This window comes from Chenopodium quinoa, unplaced genomic scaffold (assembly GCF_001683475.1).
Source record: "Chenopodium quinoa cultivar QQ74 unplaced genomic scaffold, ASM168347v1, whole genome shotgun sequence".
Lineage (NCBI taxonomy): Eukaryota > Viridiplantae > Streptophyta > Magnoliopsida > Caryophyllales > Amaranthaceae > Chenopodium > Chenopodium quinoa.
Genome location: NW_018743175.1, coordinates 4154046 through 4171875, shown reverse-complemented (window position 1 = coordinate 4171875; position 17830 = coordinate 4154046). Strand labels below are relative to the sequence as shown.

General features: G+C 32.6%; 1 protein-coding gene across 3 annotated transcripts; it reads left to right on the top strand.

Moving 5' to 3' along the window:
- Positions 1 to 10606: 10606 nt before the first annotated feature.
- Positions 10607 to 16639, top strand: LOC110732585. Of its 3 annotated transcripts, XM_021912540.1 has the most exons (7): positions 10607 to 10949; positions 11362 to 11511; positions 11775 to 11989; positions 12192 to 13030; positions 13272 to 15385; positions 15653 to 15822; positions 15936 to 16639. In XM_021912540.1, the coding sequence occupies exons 2-5, from the start codon at positions 11382 to 11384 to the stop codon at positions 13861 to 13863; spliced, it is 1776 nt and encodes a 591-aa protein (XP_021768232.1). In that variant the 5' UTR covers positions 10607 to 10949; positions 11362 to 11381; the 3' UTR covers positions 13864 to 15385; positions 15653 to 15822; positions 15936 to 16639. The 3 variants fall into 3 exon arrangements, with proteins under 3 accessions (XP_021768232.1, XP_021768234.1, XP_021768233.1); XM_021912542.1 differs by lacking the exon at positions 11362 to 11511 and having other exon boundaries at positions 11849 to 11989; XM_021912541.1 differs by lacking the exon at positions 10607 to 10949 and having other exon boundaries at positions 11393 to 11511; positions 11849 to 11989.
- Positions 16640 to 17830: the final 1191 nt, after the last annotated feature.

Here is a 17830-nt window from a genome sequence, read left to right as displayed (position 1 = left end):
TCAAAATAAAGGCTTCAAATTTTTGTGAAAGGGTTGAACTATGTGAGTACAGTACCAATTTTGATCAATCAGAGTCAATATATTCGAGATTCTATGTCCCTGGTCATTTCTTGATGAGCTTAAACCAATTGATTTATGCTTTTGATTTCATTAACAATTGACAATAAAGCGTATAACTGTATTAGAATTAATTACTGTATTAGAATTAAGTGAACGAGTCAGCAATTTAAAAATAAAAGAAAAATATCCCACATCGAAAGTTTGCAAAGAAGGATCCGTTGATGAGCTCTATAAAACTTAGTTATATCTTGACTTTTATACTATGTAGTAAAGACCACGCAGTATCCCTAATAACTTTTCTTAGCTCTTTACAAACTTAAATCTAGCCATGGAGTTGAAGAGAATGTAACAACTTGCGATGTGAAAGAAACAACAGAGATAGATTAAGTGACTTGCCAGACTGTCTTCTCCATAAAATTCTTTCAACCTTAGATACAAAGTTTGTAGTTCAAACCTCCATACTTTCTACAAGATGGAAGCATATTTGGACCGATATCCCTTTTCTTAACTTCAGCTTCTCTGCTTCACCTCGTTATTTTTCTCCTACATCACCTGATTATCCTCCTATATCACCTGGTTATTCTCCTGCATCACCTGGTTATCATCCTGCATCACCTGGTTATCCTCCTATATCACCTGGTAATCATCTGGTATCACCTGGTTATTCTCCTACATCACCTAGTAGTAATCCGACATCTCCACAACATTACATTTATCAGGCTTCGCCTGGCACTGCAGAGAATTATCCTGTTATGCCTCTTTCACCTGGTTATTCTCCGTCTTCACTCGTGGCCTCGAGGTTGTTTTCTCCCTCTTGCTCTCTTCACAATGAATCAACAGATTACATTCCACATTTTTTTGCTAATCCTAGCCTTAACAACTTTATCACGATTATTGTTAAGGTTTTAATACGACGTAGAGCTTCTAAAATTGACAAGTTTACGTTCTGGACAAATGCTAATTTGTCCTCATTCTGTATAAATTATATCGTGTGTTATTTAGTTCGAGCAAACGTACAGGAGGTTGTATTTCATGCTGAAAATCACCATTCTACTGTCACATTGCCAGAATGTTTATATCTAAGCAAATCACTTGAAAAACTCCAACTTGAACTTCCTTATGTAACTTTGTCTAATGGTTTTCTTGCATTGAAAGAGTTAAGGCTTCATACTCTAACACCAGCATGGGCAGCATCTGGAAATCCAGACATTATTAGTCCTGAATTTCTGTCATCATGTCCTGCTTTGGAAAAATTGTGTTTTCAAGACTGCAGATTACATTCTTTGATTTTGAGAGTGTCAGCTCCCATGCTTAAGACACTGGAGATACTGAACTCGTCCTTTTCTCGGGTTGTCGTTTCCTCACCCCTGCTATCTTATTTTAAATTTGAAGGCAGTAATCCGGTAAACCTGTCTATGAGTGATAAATGTTGTTTGTTGGAGGAAGTGGATATAAATGTCATACATGATTATTCTGATGCTGAAGAGAAGGCAAGTAAACTTCTCAAGATGCTTAGGAAGCTAGCAAACACGAAATCTGTTGTCGTGTCCTTAGACACTCTCAAGGTAATTGATTCCACTTCAAAACCATAATACACATTCTTTCACGTATGTCAATTCTATAATCGTACACGTGAACCAGTCTTAAGGGACCAATGGATTACACACTTGAGTGCTAAACTGCTTTAATTTTTTTTTGTTATGTACACTCTATGGTGATCTCGAAGGTGCTCGATGCATTGGATGATAGACTTAAAAGTGAGCCATCACCCTTCCTTAGTTTAAAGTCGCTAAAACTAAAAACTAACTGGACAATGTGTGAAGGCGGATGGAACTTTCTGCTGAAAAATTCGCCGTCAGATGTTGAGACATCTATTCAGGTACCTTCACCACTGCCAAGGTAATAACTCTGTTCGTTTCCTCCACCTTCTTATAATCCTATCAAATTTATCAAAAAGTTACCTTAACACTGTTTTCAATATATACATATATATATATGCAGATTAACAATGAAGAACTTCAGGACATCTTATTAAACAGCTGCCTTACCCTGGACATACTCTGAAGTCTGGAATCCTGCAATTAGATTAGTATAGTTTAAGACTAGATATATTGTTTTAATAATAAACTTTTGAAAGTTCATCGAGACCTTAAATTTACTACAGCTAGTAGTATTAGCTATTAGCAGTTTGTTTTGACGAGGTCATGCCTTAATCTTGTTGGATTCATTTAATGTTTATTTTTCAAAATATTAAAAATATGTAAAATTCATTAAGATTAAATCAAACATATTATGTATTTCTTCAAAACTACCCTGTATAAAAGAAAAACAATGACATGAAGGATTGAAGGGAATCACTCGTATTGTAGATACGAGGGGACTTTACTTTAATTTAGCCCCATAAAGCTATAAAATATCATATGAAGTATTTGACATTGATAAAGAATTATGAAACAATCAATTCATAACATTAAGGAGATATTACATTTATTGCCATATAATTTTGGGATACAATTTTTTTGATACATGCCTATAAATGAAGCAAAAGAGTATTCCATATAATTTTGATTTGAATTTTTTCCCTGTATCTCCTCTTGCATAAGTTAAAGAAGTCATGCATAGTCAAGGAGATGACTATTTTTAATTTCATTATAATTTTTTATTTAATTTTTTATAAAAAATACCCAAAAAAAAAAATGGATCTACATTAAAAAGTCAAAAATATTTGATTCGGAATATCATGGCTTTCGTAGACTTACCGCGCGTAATTATTGTCCTCTCAGTTTACTTGTAATAAAAATATCACAGGGGCAGATGTGGCAGATACAACTTGATGCAATGGTTGACTTGCAATCTCATATATATACTTGTTTTGCCCGGGCACAAAACTAGTCTATATATAAAGGAGAGTTTTTTCTCGAGTTTTTAGGGGACCACATAGGATAAAACTTTCTTATGTGCCATGTAAGATTATAAATTTTATTAATAGCCAATCAAATAAGAGATTTGTAGATTCTTGTAAAATTAATAATTCAAATGCCACATACGTAAAATTGGCGAATGAGATTTTGGAGTTTAAATTAATTAGATATAATATAGGAAAAATTAGTCGCAACAACACCAATTATGACGAAGGTGCGTGTAACAGCACAACCTTTCGAGGGTGCACTCAACATCACAAACTATGCACTTGGATGCACATAACAACATAAATGACATTGGCATAACTCAGATACTACTTAATTTTCCATCTCACGTAACTAAGTAGTCTTCTCTTCCATTAATTGTTTTACTTTTAACATTATTCAATTTCCACCATCAAATTGAATCATTTCCAAAAGTTTTTGCCATTATTTTCTATCGTTTGTTTCTTTAATTACTTTTTTTTACATCTCATGTGATTGACTTAGGTGCCTCTTCCATTATAATAGATTTTTTCCCTTTAAATTATTCTCTCTCAACAACCACAATTAAAGTGTTGTACATCAAAAACCAGAAAATCAATTTGACATATCCTATAATCCAATTCTAATGTAGTTGTTTGAATTAAGTATTTTGAATCATTTAGTGGGGCTTGGCATTAGAAAGTTACTTATGTATGTATCCTGAAATCTGGTAGAATAAAGATTTTCAAATAATTTTTATTTATTTATCAATTTAATATTTGACTAAGTAGAGAGGGAAAGGAAAATAAGTCAATCGTGTGAGATCGAAATTAGAAAAAAAGTAATTGAAGAAACGAACGAAGGAAAATAATAGCAAAGTTTTTTGAAGGAATCTGCTTAAATGGCGGAGGTTAAGAAATGCTTAAATGAAAAAAAGGGAAGGCTAATTTATTCACGCACGATGGAAAATCATGAAAATTTAAAAAATGTTTAAACAGTTATAAAATAATGAAGTTTCCACTTATTTAATAGAACCTTAGTTCATTAGTGTCATTTATGCTAATATGTGCGCCCAATTACATAGTTCGTGCTGTGGACTGTACCCTTAAAAGGTTGTGATGCTACACACACCTTTATCATAGTTGGTGTTGTTGCGACCAATTTTTCCTATAATATATTATCACTAGATGGAAACCCGTGCGATGCACGGTTTTTTATACATAGATCTCATGAAAAAATTATTTTCTTAATTTAACCCTATAATTTTTTTTATTATTTTGCTTGTTAGAAAACGGATAATTTGTTTTATTTTTATGCAACTTATAATGCGACCTTAATTTACTAATATTAGTTATATGAAAATTATAAGTATGATAGATATTAGAATAAAATCATAATCTTGTTTGTATTTTTTTAACATATGATTCGTTTGTATAACAAAAATACGTTGTTCCACTATACATATATAGTTATAGAATCACTATTTTTCTTTCACAAACAATAACTTAGACCACCATTTTTCTTTTACTCTGTATCAACTTTATACAATGAAAAGTTAATAAAGTAAACCCAAAACTACGAAGTTAAAATAAAGAAAGTGGAAGTAATAGTAAAAGATATGACTTTATAAATTTTTAAATAGTTAAATGAAATATATATATATACGACCAAGAGTGTTGCATTACTAAAATTAATCTAATTGAATAAAATTAAATCTTTATAATGAAATTTTATTATCATATGTCTTAATAATAGTGTTATATGTATACACTACGACTACAATGATTTTTACAATAATATTATAGATATTCTACCATAAACTGTAATACACAAAAAATCAAAATTATCATAGACATCTCTTACAACCTTTAATTTTTTTCCCTACTATTGTAAAATTATAGTTGACTTAGGGCCTATTCTGATTTACTGAACTAAACTGATGTGAACTGAACTGAACTGATTGAAGCTGAACAGAACTGAATATTTTATGTGAGAAGGAAATTAGGAACTGAACTGAACTGAAAATAAGTTGAAGAGAACAACCCTTACTTTCCAATCCACACATTTCTCTTTTGGATTTATAAGTGCTTGAAGAAATTTCTTTCAATTGGCGCATGGACATAATCCCTTCAAATACAGAATAAATAATATTAAGTTACAATTAAGTTGTTTATCAAAATTTAATATGATAAGTAACATAATTAGATTAGGTAAAATAAAACAAAACATACATCTTATAAAATAATGAATAACAATCAATTTATTTTGTTTACCATCAGAAAGCCTTGATATACTTACATTATTTCCAATATTTTTTGTTAATCAACGAATTAGACCTGAAAAAAATTCACACCATGAAAAAGTGTAGATAAATAATATTCACACGTTTGTGTTTTTTGTATAGTATATGTATATTGTCTATTTACAATTGAAAAAAAAATCAAAATTATAATTTTGAGAGGATGTATACAAATCTTTAATATCATCGTATCTTATATATTTGCGGAGTAGAAAATAAATCTCTTATAAATTTTTTTATCTAATCATGACATGGGTTGCTAGATAAGATAAAAATTGAACATTATTTTTTATTTTTTTAGAAGAATGTTGATAAAGACTGAACATTGTTGTTATTTTTTTTTTGAAGAATATTGATTTTTATTTTAAAAAAATTGAAGAATATTAGTTAATTATTAATAATTTATATTTCTTTTAAAATTTTTTTATTAAAAAAAATTGATTGAACGTTTTCTTAAAAATAAAATGAACATATATTTTTCTTTTTCAAATATTTAATTTTAAAGTGCTTGTATATAATAATTGTATAATTAATACTTTTTTTAATTTAAATCCTAACATCAAAAGATCATCTTTTAAAAAAGATAATTTTTAGTTTTAAAATAATTTCAATCTTAATAATTCATTTTTCGTTGTCTTTACCTACGTGGCAAAAATTTTAAATTACATTCGTCATTTTTGCTTATGTGGGGAGTGAATTTTTTAATTCTAAAATAAAATACAAATCTAACTTTTAATTGGTCAAAATAATATCGTGCGATGCATGATTTTTCATACATATATGAATATATCTCAAGAAAAGATATTTTCCTATATATTCTAAGTTTTTTTTTATAATTATTTGATTTATTTTTCAATTATATAATTTTAGAAAAAATAAAACAAATAATAATTTAATTAAAATGATATTGCCAATTAAAAAAGTATAATTTTTTTAATGTAATTTATAATGCGACTTAATTTATTGTTATTTTGTATTTTATTCGTTGTTGTTAGTTATATGACAAATATGATATCTTTCAGAAAAAAAAAATTGTAAATATGATATTTCATTGATTACATATAAGGATAAAATCTTTAATTTGAAAAGATAATAATTTTGTTTTAAATAATTTAAATCCTAAATCATTATTCGTTGCTTTTTACACTTGAAATTAAACTCTCAAATTTATATATCATTTTGTATATTTCTTGTGATCTCTTGATCTTTAACAAATTATATGTCTTTTCAAATTTTTAGACATATGAATAAACATCTTATTAATCGAGTATTTAGATAAAATCATTAATTTCATAAGATAATTTTTATTTTTTTTAATAATTTTTACACCTAGGATTTAATATATCGAAAAAACTAATATCTTATGAAAATAGAGTTAAGGGGTCAAATATTTGATTGTAACAAACAAACTTTTACTTTTACTATTGTCAAAATAATGTATATCTACCTACCATTCCAAAATGAAGATCATCAAGGCTTTCAACAGTCAATATGGCACATGTTGCTTCCACGTTAACACAAAGCCACATCATGCAAACATCCAATCATATGGTATTATGATATAGCGTCTATTACGTTAATTTCCCACATAAGGAAATTAACACTAAGCACTTCGTATTAAATATGTGGTTATTCCCACTTAACTTAAGATTTTTGTAAAAAAAAATGTTACTTCCTTGATAAATATAGAGAATTTGGTAGCATTAAGGTCATTAGGTTGTAGTGATGAATTTGCCTGGAGATGATGTTAATAATATTGTCAAAATACTTTAAGAGATACATGATAACGATATCATGATTAAAAAGCGACGTTGTTCTTAAACATCTAATTAATTACCATACAAATAAATAAATAACTCATAAAATCAACAATGGGAAAAGGAATGACAAGAATCCATCAAAAGTTATCTAACAACTAGCAGCATCCAACAAATATACTAAAAGTAACGAACCACTAACACAATCAATCAATAAATTATCTACAAAATTTGATAACATGTTTGTATATTTAAAGATTAAATGTCGAGGATATCAGGGGTAAGTGGGTGGGTAGGAGATAATAAATCAAAAATTAAGTGCAGGAGTTTGACTGTTTGAAAGAACAAACAAGTAAGGGGTTGTACCTTGTACGTTTGAATGTGAATGGGTCAAACTTGTGTCAAGAACTGTCCATTTCACTTGGACCATGTATGATATCATCTCTTTCTGTAGTCATCGTCTTACAGATTTACTTCATTCAAGTTTTGTGCAACCAATCTTGCCTATGCGGGGACTACTTCGACTTCCGAGTCCTCCTACCTCGGCCCTTCGAACCTGATGGTCTCATTTATTAGATAGAGATTAATTAAGACGCTTTTTAGTGGGGATCATGTCATGTTTACTCAAAATATTAGTCTAGTGTACATGTCGATGTGTGTAGTAAACATATAGAACTAAATAGTGGATATTGTAAGTCCTAGTTGTGTTGATATTTCCGTCTCGTTTTATTTGTCACATTTGATTAAAAAGAATGTGAGAATTTTTTAAATAATAGGGAAGTAAAATGAGATTAAGGGAGAGTTTTGTAGTCTACAAGATTGATGTTTTTGAAAATCAATCCTATATTTCCTCCTAATTTACTATACCAAATTACCAATATACTGTGGATCTTCATCAAAATAGATGTTTTGACAACAATGATATATTATGCTTAATTTTTTATTTTATTGAGAAAATTCAAAGCCATTAGTGAAATATGAATCTAAAATATATTGAAATTTTAGACTTGATTTTCTGCTAGAGAAAGAACCACGCGAACCGTGACAGGCTTAACAATCGGGCTAAATGTTTCACCATAATCCACGCCCGGTTCTTGGTTGAAGCCTCGAGCAACATATCTGGCTTTGTACTGAGAAATGTTGTCGTCTTTATCTTTCTTGATGCGAAAAACCCACCTACAGCCAATGACATCTTGGGAAGGAGAAGGAGGAACGAGTTCCCACGTTTGGTTAGCGCGTAGGGCGCTAATTTCAGCGTCCATTGCTTTGCGCCAGACTGGGCTTTAAGGGCTTGTGTGATGTTTTTGGGGACGTTGACAGGTGCTACTTCAGCATTAAGATTGAGTTTGGAGATTGGTTTACGGATACCATGCTGAAGTCGAGTTGTTATTGTATGTGTGGGAGGTGGAGGTTGCGGGATGCGTTGCGGAGGTGGAGGGGAAGGTAGGTTCTGACTGAGGGGAAGGAGTTGGAGTGGAGTGTGTCGCCAAAGTGGAGTTTGGGTTTGGCAGAGGGTGAACATCTGGAGTGGTTGCGTTGCGGAAGGAGAAGTAGTGGGAGATGGTGGAGTGTGGAGTGTGGACCGTGGGAGGAGGAGCGTGAGGAATGTTGTTTAAGATAGTTAGAGTGAGAGGAGTCCAATCCTCAATTAAGGCCGGTAGAGGGGTCTAAGAGACAGAAGTTTGGGAGAAGGGGAAAAATATGTTCGACAAAATGAACGTGCCTAGAGGTGTAAATTTTGTTGGATTTCGGTTCCAGATAGTAGTAGGCACTTTGAGTAGGGGAGTAGCCGACGAAGACACACGGTTTTGATTTCATGTCAAGTTTGTGAGAAGTGTAAGGTTTAAGCCATGGGTAGCATAGGCACCCAAATCTTCTAAGCTTGGTGTAATTTGGTTTGACGCCAAATAATTTGAAGAAGGGGGAGTCATTGTTTAATGTAGGTGTTGGAAGACTGTTTATGAGGTAAGCGACTGTGGAATAGGCATTTGCACAAATTTTTCAAAAAGGCGGGTGTACGTTATTTTATTGTAAAACGGGTTAAAGTTGTGTTAAAAGTACTCAAAGTTTCCCTTTGTATTGCTAAAGTTATTATTTTTCTATTAATAAATTTTATCTTACAAAACACTTGTAACGTATTAAATTAATCATATTGATCTTTATATTATGTAATCACGTATCTATAAGAAATTACACATTAAAATAAAATTCAAAACAACAACAAGTTAAAAGTTACCCTTTAAGTGGTTAAAGTTACCATAAAAATAGTTATAGCTACACTCAAAAAGTCCGTTTTACAATAAAACTAATGTACACCCATTGTACACAAGACTTATTGTAGGCATTTGTCCAATATTTTAAAGGTATGTGAGCATGAGTAAGTAGGGTGAGAAATGTTTTCACAATGTTTCTATGCCGACGTTCGGAATAACCATTGTGTCGAGGGGTGTAAGGAGGAGTAGTAAGATGAGATATGCCATCAATGGATAGGTAGTTGCGTAGAAATTCGTATTCACCACCATATAGAGAAAATATCATTTGGAGAATACGATTCTTGATTAATTACAGAGAATACAAGCCTATAAATATACAAAGAGAGGAGATAAATTCGAAGGAAAAACACTGTACAAGATTATAGGGGAGGCAGGTGTTAGACTCTATACATCGTGTTACCACTTAGCAGAGTCCTGCGTTTTTAATAAACAGTCGGACACAATGGAGCGTCTTCAATAAGACCAAGGGAGGAGAGAATATGGGTTAGTAAGCAGAATAATTAAGTCAAATATAATCCCATAATTAGTGGAATGATTGGAGGAGAGAATATATTAGTGGAATGTAATCCCATAATTAGTGGAATGTAATCCCATAATTAGTGGAATAACTAAGTTAAATGTAATTCCATAATTAGTGAATGATTGGAGGAGAGATTATATTTATTCCTTAATAAAAAGTTGGGTAAAATTGCTATAGATTGAATTTGACCTTTGATACTTAATTAGTGGTGAGCTGGTGACCAATGCTCTAGAGGTGATCATTAGGCGGGCCGGGCCACATCAAAAAAAATTGTCATTTCTCGGGCTAGGCCGGTCGGGCCAAGTTTCGGGCCTAATTTTTTGTGTCCAACCCCGCTCAAAATGATCGGGCCGGGTGGGCTTTTGGGCCATTTCGGGCCGGATAAAAAAAACAACTAAATATACATAAACGCATTCCCAAACCCGCTCAAAAAAATAAATTTTCAGGCCAGGCGAACTTTGATCACCTCTACAATGCTCTCTTATTAGTACCATCATTATATTGTTGTTCAACTTCAACTACCACCCATCATTGGAGAGTTGTATTTTATATTTAAATATAGAAATATGGGTTAGTTTTTGACTAAATAGGCTAATTATGGTGCTATTCTAGTTTTTATTCATCACTTTTTAAGTTTTTAGTGGGTCTAGTCTCTAAAGTATTAGATGATGAAGCTTGACCAAAATAAGGAAATTTTTTTATATATAATGGAAAATTTTTACGAATTAATTGCAGATATAGTGATATATACTCCGTACTCTTTATATTGCATTATAAAGAGAACATTATCGCCTTTTTAGAAATACTCAACACAAATTCATATACGTAATATATGGATCCATTCATTAAAGGGAATGTGAACAGAAATGTGAACAAAAATGGGGCTCCCTCATTCATCAAAGTCAAGAATGTGAACAAAAATGGGGCTCCCTCATTCTTTAAATTAGGGCAAACATAAATGGAAAACGTTAGTTGTACTTAAATATAAATGCACAATTACATCTTACTAAGTCAACTCATTGGCGCAACACACTCTCCATCTAAGTCCTCACATTTCTAGGCTTTCCAAGATTGAAAACAAGGCATGAGTACAGTCCATTATCGGTCACTGCAGCTGTAATTAGAGCAGTCATTTCGAATCAGCCGCCATTTTCTGTAAGTAACCTTCACTTAATTTTGTTTTTTTAGATGCTTTAGTTGAGGTTTTGAGGACTAAGAATTATGCTAGAATTTGCAATACTTTCTTTTAATATTTTAAAGCTTAGTTATAGGTGGGAACTGGTAAAGTTCCCCTTTTTTTTTTTTTTTTTTTTGAGGGAGGTAAAGTTCCAATTTTTCCATCATTCTTCATGTACAGTAATCTCAATGCTAAATTCACAGATTTGATCTTTCACATTTCTAAGCATCCATGTTTGTTAATACAAAGTTATAAAAGGTGAAATAAAGAATTTTAAGATGATTTAAAAGAATCTTACAAGATCCCACTTACTTTATTTTTCCTAATACATACACAAATTACAAATTAATTGCAAAAATTTCTGACTTTGAACAAATAAACTGTGAACAGTAAGAATATTGAGAAATTGCATGGAGGTTATGGAACAGGGGACACATTTAAAGGAGGAGCAGAGAACAACACAATCTTGTTTTGTTTACCTAATAAACAAGATTAGAAGATTGTTCTCTTTTCCTGGATCAGAGGTGCTCTTTATTGCAGGTTAGTACTTGACAATCATATTCAGTCTTATAGGCTACGAACTTCAGTCATCAAGGTCCTTAATTATCCGGGCACATCTGATAACGGCCCTATATTTTGCTTGTTTGTTTGTCCAATTCATATGAGTGGTTGATTCACTAGAATATAAATCAACCTTAACAAAATAGAAATTTGTATACTATGAAATTTGAACTGTTAGTTGCATTTGAGAAATGCATTCTTGCTTAACCGTGCAACTGTGATCCATCTATCTTGTCCTGCAGGCTTGCGCATCAGCTATGTTGTAGCAAATTTTATATTCATGGTGCTAATTACATTCTTAACCGACGTATGGCAGCTGAAATTGTTTCAAGCGGTTGTAATTACAAATGTCCAAGATGGAGCCAAAGGAATTCTTCTGATATTTGTTGCCTCTTTGGCTGATGCTTACCTGGGAGACTCCTTGACATTGTTGCTCTCAGCTATTATATACAGCGGAGTAAGTAAACTTTTAACTTATTTGGATATTACACTCATATAAAATGTCTTGTGAAATTTAATTAGCTCAGATTATTCAATTTTATTTATCTCTTCCTGCTGCTAAATAGCTTGTGTTACAACCAATTAATATCAGAAGCATAAAGCTTTAGTGCATTTTTGTTAATTGTAAGTATGTGATCATGGATAGTGATGTCTTTCAGGGCCTGATGATGCTGTATTATGCATACCCATCTATAACTGACAAAGAGATAAAGGCATGCCGCGAAAGAAATATATGTGAGGAAAAACCCATAGGAATCTTGTTCTACTTAGCTCTACTACTAGTAACTATTGGGCAGTGTGGTCACAAAAATTACATGAAATCGTTAAAATGGGAGGAGAAGTTAGAGAAATTGGAGAAGCAGAAGCATGAACAGAAATTTAAAAGGAAAGATGGATTTAATAGAAGAATTATAGACCGCATTCATTTATCTAATTCAGTTAAAAAAATTCAGTTTCAGCTGAAGAAAAACTGGTATGAAATAACTGGGTTATTGATAGCACTAATTGTCCTCCCTCATGTCGGAGCAAGCAAGCACACCCAACTTCTCATACGAATGTGTATGTTGGGGATCAGTTCTTGCATATTTATTGTAGGGAAGTTGTCTTTATTCCCTTTTGAAGGACCCAGAGGAAGCCCGATCTTAGAGGTTTTCCATGTAATTTTGGTTGCATTTAAGAAACGGCGTTATGATATTAGTGGGACTCTTAAATACTTTGGAAATGATATTAGTGGCGATGATTACAACAGCAACAATGCTGACTGTGAGCCACAGGACAATAATATTGGTGCTTATTGTGACAACGATCATAATCATAGTCCAGCGGATGATGAGACATATGGTACTCGTAAAGATGCTGAAGTTAGTCTTGATGATCACAGTAGAAATTACAAGCCACGGAAGGCTGTCAGTGATGAAGTTGCTCGTGATTGTTCCAGTCTTCTTAAATCTGAAAGCAGGAAATCTGAGATAACAGACGATCTTACTGCTAGATTTGGGTAATTTTTCCTCTATTCACCTTTTTACATGTCTAATAATATATGCTTACTTAATGTTCTCCCTTTCTTGATAGATCGGTTTATATACTCTATCACCTGTACACCCACCTGAGTGCACTCTAATTTTGTCTAGACAATAGTATGGTTTTATTGGTCTATTACTTAATAAACGCGTTTTGAGTTAAAAATATGCCTAATTATGATCCAATATTATTTAACATGGTTTATGAACTGCATCCAGGTTCTTTAACAAGGCTGCACTGTATAACCCCAGTGAAAATCCTGAAGCCGAAGTAGAGAATGGTAAACTTTGTACAGTCAAGGAAGTGGAGGATGCTAAGTGTTTCGTGAGGGCATCATTGTTGTCACTCACATTCTTGACATATGGTCTAATACAAGCAGTTAGCAGCACATTCTTCGTCGAGCAAGCAAATAATATGGATAGGCACTTCCGGTCACTTAATTTGCCAGTACAGATCTTCAAAGGCTTCTCGACTTTGGGGGAATATACAGTGAAACGTTTCTGCCACAGTAAGCGCACAAAGCCACACCAAAGATTTCACGGTGCAGTACGGATAGGCCTAGGAATGCTCGCTTCGTGTTTGTGCTTTATTGCAGCATTTTTGGTCGAGGCCAAGAGGCTACAAGCCTTGAAAGATAGCAAAAGTTTGACAGCATTTTATCTTCTTCCGCAGCTAATTTTGATGGGGGCCATGAATGCTCTGGCTACTAGTGGCATAGAGGATTTTTTTGACCATGAAATGCCTGATTCAGTAAGCATATCATACGGGACTATTGGCCAATTGTATAACAGGCATTGGAAAGCTACTTAGCATTGCATTGTTTGCTGGTGTGAGCACCACCACCAAGCGACATGGTCACCGAGGTTGGTTTGGAGATCGAATCAATGATAGTCGTCTTGACAATTTCTATATTATAATGATTGGATTTGGATTCACTAGTTGGATAGTTTTTGCCATGGTTGCGTTTCTAGAGTGCCGTCATAAGCCAGCTCTTCCTCGTTGATATCATGGCATGTTAGAGTAGTATTCAATATATAGTTGGTGTATTTTTAATATATAGATGGTGTGTTTTATACGGTTTGGAAAATTATTTTAGAAAAAATTACGGCGGTGTTGAGTGTTATAGAGTAATTGTCTTTAACAAGTTTAAAGTAAAGCGAATGTTTATACTTTGCTAAAATCAGGGAGCTAACTCTAATTGAAAAAGACAAGATATATATAAAGTTTTTTTTTTTTTTTTTTTTTTTTTCTTACTCCGTAGGCCTAATAATTTCAAAACCGCAAACAATCCCACATGGAAAAATTATGAATGTAAACTGTTGTCATGTAATTATAAATAAGGCCTTATTTCCTTTACTTTTTATTTTTACCCACACCCAATATTATTATTTTGTTTTTAAAAAGCTCAACATCCTATATTCAGTTTATAGAGTATGCCATTTTCCTAAGATGTACTATGGTTTTGAAAATGAAAGCAACCAAAGAGACAGAATTAGTGATCTACCAGACTGTCTTCTACATCGAATTCTCTCGAATTTGGACACCAAACTCGTAGTTCAAATCTCCATACTATCTACCAGATGGAAATATATATGGACCCAAGTTCCTTTTTGATGCTAAGCGACTTTCGGGTGACCTGTGTTTTGTCCAACAAGTCTTAAATCAACGTGAACCTACTAAATTAATCAAGTTCGAGCTTAGTTTCCCCTATGCACTAATCGAACCTCGCGTTATGGAGTCTATATTGTCATACGTTATGAGTGTAAAAGCACAAGAAGTTGCATTAGTTTTTTCTAAAACTTCCAGCACTATCCGTATGAAATTGCCAAAGTGCTTTTATGATAACCACTCACTTGAGAAACTCCAACTAAATATTCCTTGGCTGACTTTGTCCAACACTACGGGTTTTCGTGCACTCAAAGAACTGAGGCTTCTTAGTCTGGATGAAGGTGGTTTGGGTAATCGGATTTATCCTGTCAAACGAACAGTTTTTTGTCCTGATTTTTTTTCAAATTGTCCTGTTTTAGAACTTCTGAGCTTTTCGGACTGCTATTTACATGACTCAATGTTGACAATTTCGTCTCCCCTGCTTAAGAATTTGGAAATACAGAGCTCGGTCTTTGATCGAGTTGTTGTTTCATCACCCCTGCTTGTCTATTTCAAATATGAAGGAAAAGTTCCCATCAATTTGTATATGGCTGGAAATTGTCATACATTGGAAAAAGTTGATATTGATGTCAAAAATGATAACGGCCATAGGAAGCTTCTCGTGAAAATGCTTAGGAAGCTGGAGAATGCAAGATTTGTTTCTGTGTCCATAGACACTCTCAGGGTAACTTAACAGTAGTTTTACTATTATTTGCTTATGATATAATTGAAATATTGAATCACTAATTGTGAATTCTTCTGAGACCATGTTGATCATCTTCACGATTCTAAGCTATTATTGTAATGTTTGACATAGTTAATTGATTCCAAGAGTTGTTTGTAGTAGTATGATATTCTTAGGTGCCAATGTCTAGACATTTTATTACTACTAACTTCATTGTCGTTGCATATACTGTTTGCCCTACATGGTGATCGTCGGACCTGTGATTAGGTGCTCTCGGAAGAATGTGGAAAATTAGAAAATGAGTTACCACCCTCTCCTAATCTAAAGAACTTATATGTGAAGACTGATTGGACATTGCCTGAAAAAGGATTGAGTTGTCTATTGTCCAACTCTGCATCAAACGTCGAAACTCTTATACAAGTGCCCAAGTCATTGAGGTAATGCATACAGATTCAATCTCTGCTACCTTTTCTTTTATCTCTTTTCTTTAATATATTAGTTACCTTTTATACAATATTAGAAATTGAAATTTGTCTTTTATTTTATGCAGGCCAAGATTGGAAACCTTCAAGATAATTTGATTAATTGGCTGCTGCTTGGAGAATTCAGAATTGTATGCTCTTGTTGCTGGGTTGGGAGAAATCTTGTACGTTGGTGGTTGAGGATGACTAGCTTTCATTCATTTAAACGACCAACTTCTTTTGGACTAATGTTCTTATTTTCATCTAAATCCACAATTCTAGTTTTTTTTTTTAGGGGTGAGTTAAAGCAAATAATGTTCAATTTTTCAATGTTTATTATGCACTTGATTATGCAAGTTTGTATAAATACTCCTTATTTTCTAGCTACATATATCTTCAACATAGTCTATCAGTTGGCACTACGCGACTACCTATATATACATGAATCGATACAACGTTAGACTATATTCAACTTTCTTAGCAAATTTATATCCTCTTTTTTATTTCCTTCTCCATATTAGTGTTGGTATGTCTAAAAGAGGTTATTCATTCGTGTATAGCATTAATTAAAAACCTGTCATTTTTCATGATAACCACAATGGTGCAAAAGAGTAGACACGTTGAATCGCTATAAACAAACTCGCTCGATCAAAGCTTAGTCTAAGCATTGATGTTAACTAACTAAATAAGCTGAAATAAACATAAATCTTAAAATCATTTTGGAAACTATCCAAACTCAAATAACCTAATGGCTAATGTTCAACTTATTATTATCGTTTGCCGTCAAAAAAAAAAACTTATTAATGTTTGTGACCAACTTGTTTAAGTTTGTTTGCATGTGTTATTTAATTCATGTTTGGATATGATATAACTCGTTTAAACTTGTTTATGCTTCAAAAATCTCATCAATGTACTTTGCCCAATATTTTTCAATAAACTTAGTTAATTCATGTGATTAATTTGGGTTTAATTTCAAAAGCTTTTGTGTACACGTGAATTACAAGAATGATCCTCACTCCTTTAATTTTCTTTTTAATTTGCTTAAATGTATAATACTTTGTATTTATTTTACACCAGGTTTATTTATTCATTAATTGTTTGTAAGTTAACTCGCTAAAAACTTAAAACCTATATATGCTTCCAAAGATATCAACAATATATTGTATAATTTCTTTTTGTACTTGCACAATTGTATAACCTCTTTATTTTTTGATTCATTTTGTTTGCTTAAATGTATACATAAAATTAGGCCATCATATTTTTAGGTCAGCAAAATCTTGAATTTGGTTAATATATATGGTTTTCCAATAATGCATTCAAGAATTCAAGGAGAATGTTTCTTCTTTCAGTTATTTTAGTCTTTCTTAATGGCGTCAGTGCATTTCAATCCTCATGGCTCATGCAACAGAACTCTAGGGATTTAAAGTAAACGACGTATATGTACAGAAGTACTGACATGTGAAGTATTTCAAAAGGTAAAACTTAAAAAAAAAAAAAAAAAAAAAAGGAATTAAAAAGTTGTCCCACATCGATAACAAATACAAGTCAAGTGAATGCGGTGTTTTATAATAATAGCCAATATCTAATTTTTTCTTTTGACATTTTATCAATGGATTCTAAATTGCGATGCTTTAGGAATAGAGTCAGACTAAGTAACCTACCAGACCCTCTTCTTCAGCAAATTTTATCATACTTGGAAACTAAGCTTGTGTGGTTCAAACCTCCATACTTTCAACTCGATGGAAAAACGTTTGGATGGAAATTCCTTTTCTGAAATTTAGCCTCATTTGTCTGATTGTTGTGTGCATTCTTCAACAAAGGCAACACCAACACCACACACCGAGGATTATTCATATACTCCGGTATGCCCCTGTGCTCTCCAATAAGTCCCTCTTATTCTCCAACATACCCTGCGTATCCTTCGTATGCTCCGACAAGCCCTGCGTATGCTCCTACAAGCCAGTGTATTCTCCAACAAGCCCTG

Bases quoted from the DNA above. Each gene is read 5' to 3' on its own strand.
- LOC110732585 (XM_021912540.1), top strand. From the start codon at position 11,382: ATGGAGGTTATGGAACAGGGGACACATTTAAAGGAGGAGCAGAGAACA. The intron at 11,512-11,774 runs GTTAGTACTTGA...CTTGTCCTGCAG, and splicing joins AGAGGTGCTCTTTATTGCAG to GCTTGCGCATCAGCTATGTT. The intron at 11,990-12,191 runs GTAAGTAAACTT...GATGTCTTTCAG, and splicing joins CAGCTATTATATACAGCGGA to GGCCTGATGATGCTGTATTA.